This window comes from Cyphomyrmex costatus, unplaced genomic scaffold, assembly GCF_001594065.2.
Source record: "Cyphomyrmex costatus isolate MS0001 unplaced genomic scaffold, Ccosl1.0 scaffold16, whole genome shotgun sequence".
In the NCBI taxonomy this organism is placed as follows: domain Eukaryota; kingdom Metazoa; phylum Arthropoda; class Insecta; order Hymenoptera; family Formicidae; genus Cyphomyrmex; species Cyphomyrmex costatus.
The window spans coordinates 25,531-31,176 of record NW_017275609.1 but is presented as its reverse complement, the minus strand read 5'-3'; the positions used below and the strand labels follow the sequence as shown (position 1 = coordinate 31,176).

At 25.2% G+C, this 5,646-nt stretch overlaps 1 protein-coding gene across 1 annotated transcript; it reads left to right on the top strand.

Annotated features, from left to right (window-relative positions):
- Nucleotides 1-525: 525 nt before the first annotated feature.
- LOC108771512 (structural maintenance of chromosomes protein 1A-like) lies at nt 526-5,146 on the top strand. The gene is made up of 12 exons (XM_018536823.1): nt 526-573; nt 718-1,116; nt 1,260-1,430; nt 2,382-2,504; nt 2,580-2,711; nt 2,813-2,878; nt 3,263-3,347; nt 3,440-3,672; nt 3,889-4,134; nt 4,230-4,409; nt 4,512-4,690; nt 4,960-5,146. The coding sequence occupies exons 1-12, from the start codon at nt 526-528 to the stop codon at nt 5,144-5,146; spliced, it is 2,049 nt and encodes a 682-aa protein (XP_018392325.1).
- The last annotated feature ends 500 nt before the right edge of the window (nt 5,147-5,646 follow it).

Genomic DNA, 5,646 nt, shown 5'->3' with positions numbered 1-5,646 from the left:
TTTTTTCATTGAGACCGAAAGTTATTATAATAATGAGATGCTATGCTTAATAAATTGAAATGTACATTGAAATAAAGTTAATATAATTCTTATTTATGTTAGGAAATTATTACGGAATCTAAAATCACAGTTATGTCAGTTATAGATGCTTTAATCATGTAAAAACTAATTTAAAGTTGGATCAACAACTCTCTCTGACTATTAGTTTTTAAATTTAGATTGAACGATAATTGACAGTGATTTTGTAACGATATGATAATACGGATTATATTAATTTTATTTCAATATAAATATCAACTTTTTATTGAATGTTGTATTATTATTACGATATTTATGAAGAAAAATATATAAGAAAGTGTAGAAATAAAATATAATCTCCCAACGGTCGCGTAAAAAATTGTATTCTTTTTTACTAGATTTTGATAATATTACAGATTAAAATTAGAACTTTTAAAAGTGGCAGAAGAAATAAATTTTGAGAATAAAATGAAAAAACAAATATTAATTCAGAAGAAACACGCCATTATGGAAAAAGCAGAAACAGAAAAATATTTAAAGTTGGAAGAACAACGTGTATGTCTTACGTATCTATGTATTTATATTATTATAAAAATATGATTGCATATATCTTTCATATGTTCGTGATAACATCATTATTTAACATTACAGAATAAAAAGAAATTAAAATTTCAATTAATTTCATTGCTCCTTATTAAGGAGAAAGTTGAATTTTTGCAAGAGAAAGAAAGAAAAATCAAACCGCGAATAGATCAGTATCTACAGGACAAGAAGGTTGTGATAATTTCACTGGAAAATGCAAAATCACAATTTAAGTCATTATCCAATTCTCTCGAAGATATTGAACAACAAATTCTGAAAACGAAAAATATTATTGAACAGAAGAAAACAGAACATATTGCTTTTGAGGATGATACTTTATATTGGCAGAAAAAACGTGATTGCGCTCGCATGTCTCTAGACAATGCGAATAAAGCGCTTGACACTAAAAAGAGAAACATCCAAGAATTAAATAATGAGTTAGAACGAATAGACAACAAATTAACAGAATTAAGGCAAGAGTCACAAACGAGCGCTATAGAACTCAGTAACTCTCAGGTATGCTGTACCATTATCATATCTATTAGCACTTATGCAATATCTGTAAAATTATACTATAATAGTTATGAAAAAAATATTTTGTTTTTTTATCATTTTTTATAATAGTTTTTACTTAATACTGTATATAATTTATATGTAAGGTTAAACGTTATATGGAATTGATGAACAAAGTTGAATGTCAAGCAGAGGTTTCTGTAAAACAAATAAAAAGCTTGATGCGCAATCAGCAAGAAGATCATGATAAACTTGGTAACGAAAATAGACGTAAGGAAGAATTAGAGGACAAAGAAAAGCAAATAAGATTAAAGAAGGTGAATCTCGAAACGCGACTCAAAAAACTGCAAGATTTAAGTACCAAATCTAAAACAACTTTAATGGAAAAAACACTAAAAATACAAAAACTAAACCAAAAAATTCCTGAAATAAAAAATAAATCGTTAAATCTGGAGAGTGATATTGTAAAGATTACAGAAGAGCTTTTCCAGGCAGATACTGATAACGATAGTATTTTGCGTGGGAATAAAAAAAAAGAAACAATCAATATGTTAAAACAGATTTATTCTGGCGTGGTATTTTTACAAATTACTATCAGAAAACTTAAATAATTATCACAATGGACATAATCTATAAAAATTAATGTAATTTAATTTTTTAGTATGGTCGCTTATCTGACTTATGTAAGCCTATTCATTCACGTTATAATGTTGCTGTAACTAAAGTTTTTGGTAAAAATATAAATGCCATTGTCGTTGATACCACACGCACAGCAATTCAGTGTATTCAACTTTTAAAACAAGAAAAATTAGACATTGAAATATTTTTACCACTTGATTCAATAAAAAATATAATTTTGAATGAAAAATTACGGTACGTAATTTGAAAAAAAAAAAAAGTTCTTATAATATGACACTTAATGTTATTATTTATTACAGTGCTATAGAAGAGCCGCAAAATGTTAAATTATTATATGATGTTTTAAATATTTCATCACAACGTATAAACAAAGCGGTTTTATTTGTCACTAAAAATACTCTAGTTTGCGAGACTAGTGAACATGCAAGAATGTTAGCATATCCTGATGATGATAAACAGAAAGCATATGATGTAATAATATATATATTTATATATTTAAAAACGCAATAAACATTAAAAATAATATTTTAGCAACTAACAATTATAATAACGCGCATGCATACGTGTATTTTATTTATTATTACATATTTATTTTATTTATTAAATTACTATATATTTATCATGTTTAGTGTGTTTCACTGGACGGATATTTTTATCATAAGAATGGTTTAATGTCTGGTGGGCAGGCTGATTTAATTGTAAAAGCAAAACAATGGGACGAACAACGAATACTTATATTGAAGGAACAAAAGGTTGTAAAAATTTTTGTGCAAGAACGGTACAATAAGTGACACATAGCAATTTATATAATTTGTACCACTTTTTAGGCACAATTAATGCGAGAACTAAGAGATTTACCCAAAATTTCTCTTATGCAATCTGAATTTGATACAATTAATATAGAAATTAATGCACTCATACTCCGAAATAAATACACAGAAACAGATATAAAAGTTACTGTATGTAATTAAAAGACAGGAATATTTTATATTTTAATTTTATTATATAGATATACGACTTGTTAACAGCAAATTATAATATATAAAATCTGCATTTATAGGAAAACAAAATTGTTGAGACACAAAAGGAATTAGACATGGTTAATGGAGAAATAATTGCATTAAATGTATGTTTTAATATATTTATATATATACGTAACTTTTAAACATTTTTATTGATATATTATATATATATATATATATATATATATATATATAATAAAGAAAGATATTTTTTCATTATCTGCAAAATTTTTAGCTGGAAATAGTTATAATTGATGACAATATGCAAAAAAGAAATAAAGAAATTAAAAATATGGAGAAATATATTAATTCAATTAAAAATGAAATCTATGTTGATTTTTGTAATGATATTAATGTGCCGGATATTAGCTATTATGAGGAGAATAATTTGCGGTATAAAATTTTTAGTTTATAATATATGATTTTTAATTTAGGTATACATAAGAAAATATGTTTAATAATATGAATTTTTTAGAATTTATCAAGAGAAAAAAACAAAGCAAATGGAGCTTGAACAACAATATAATCGTATCGAGAATCAATTGTGTTTTGAAAACGAGAACGATATAGAAAGTAAATTTTCAAGTGATATCTTTGTTAATATATATCATCTTTAATTATTAATATTATATATATGTATATATGTACGAATTTTATGTAAAAAGGTAAAGTATTGAAATGGCAACGAGCTGTAGAACATGCTGATGCAGAATGGAATAAGGTGTATCAGCAAGGTCATGCAAAGATTAAGGTTAATGAGCTAGAAGAAACAGAAATGTCGAAATTAAAGGACAATTATACAAATGTGGCAAAGGATTTAGAGGATGTGAACAAAAAATTAGCTGAGCACAAATCTAAAATTAGCGTTATTGAAGAATTATATTTAGATAGTCAGAAAGTACACATTGCTGTACAGAGAAAAATACAACAGAAAAAAATAGAATGCAACATTATACTTAAAGAATGCAAGGTTTATAAGTTTTTAAAGATACTTCTAAAGGACGTATTCTAAGTGTATTGTAAAAAAACTTATTAAATATTGTATATTAGTTCGATCTCTCAACATCAATTATGTTTCATTATTTTTACGATTTGAATACAATTATTTTTACAGATGGAAGATATAATTATTCCAATGTTGGAAACACATTGTGGACTTGAAGAAAGCGTTTCTACAGGTAGCTTGAGTACAAGTATAGAATCGTCGGAAGATTGTGAAATATTAACAAAAATTGATTTTTCGCAATTTCCTGAAAAAATCAGCAATTTTACAAAAAAAGAATTACAAGACATGGTAATAAAACTTAATGAGGAGATTACAGAAATTGAGAATGAACTTGAAGATTTAATAAATCATAAGGTAGATAATATTTATAATTTTACATAATATATGTTTAACGTTTATGTTAGATTTGTATTTTTAAAAATTAATTCTATAAATTTGGATAAATATAGATTGATGAAAAAATCGATATCATAGCGCAGCGAATGCAAAAAGTAAATACAAATCTTCGAAATTATCGTAAGAAATATAATGGAATAATAACGCAATTTGAATCAGTGAAGGCTAAGAGGTACAAATCGTTCTCAGATTGTTTGGAACGCGTTACTGCAGAAATAGATGTTATATATAAAGTTAGTGTTTTTAATTATGTTTTAAAATTTTATTTGTTGTATATTTGTTTTTTTATATATTACAATTTTTATTTGATTTATTTTTGTATTTTTGTATAACAGAATTTAGTTAATAACACATCGGCTCAAGCAATTATCTTACCAGATAATCCCGAAGAACCGTATGCAGGCAATATAATTTATAACTGCAGAGCGCCGTATAAAGGCTTTCAGCCATTGCTATATTTATCTGAAGGAGAGAAGTCAATGGCTAGTCTGGCATTATTATTTGCAATTCAACGGTATATCTTAATTCTAAGATTATTGAAATGTTTTATATGCCTTTATATGTTTACAACATACAGATAATGATTGAACATTAAGAATTAAAAGTAAAGTCGTAGTATAAACTTTTGTCGTATAAAATATAATCAAACCAATAAGAATTCTTTCCTTCCTTCTAGTTCTTAGAAAAGAGGAACTTAATTTGATTTGTTGATTTTTTTATGCATTATGCGTTATGCAAAAGTCTATGCTGTAGTTTATAATTTTAGACTTTTTTTATTTACAGTTATAAGCAAGTACCTTTTTTCATTATGGACGAAGGTGACGCAGCATTAGATAAAGCGAATATTAAGAATGTTGTTTCTTTTATTCGGTTTCAAAAAACCTCTATGCAATTCATTGTAGTATCCTTGTGCAAAGAATTATATCGTAATGCTGATGCACTTATAGGAGTTACTTTTGAAGTAAGTTGATTAATTTATGTCATTTTATAATTTTTTTATTATCGTGCATTTTATTACTGATTTCAGCGTGACAATAATAGCCAAGTATTTGCCATTTCATTAAGTGGATATCGTAAGTCAAAGTGAAGTATTTAATGTAGTAATAATATATAATATAATATCACAAATATATTATCGTTATGAATAATTTATCTCTACATATATATATATATATATATATATATGGTAAAAATTTTTGAAGATACATTTCTTCTTTTAAATTTTTATACGAGAATTGTTAAATATGAGTTAAAGAAATATCTTATAGAATAGGCTGAACAAAATTTCATATTTTAGATAAAATGTTTGCACAAGTCAATAAGTTTTACCTGTTTGTTATGATTTTTGTGTAATTTCTTGTACACATTTATGTTAATTTTATCGTTAAACATATCGTATTAATTTAATTTTATTTAAATTGTTTAAGAAATGGGTATCAAATTATTTATTATTTATGTTAAAAGTAACAT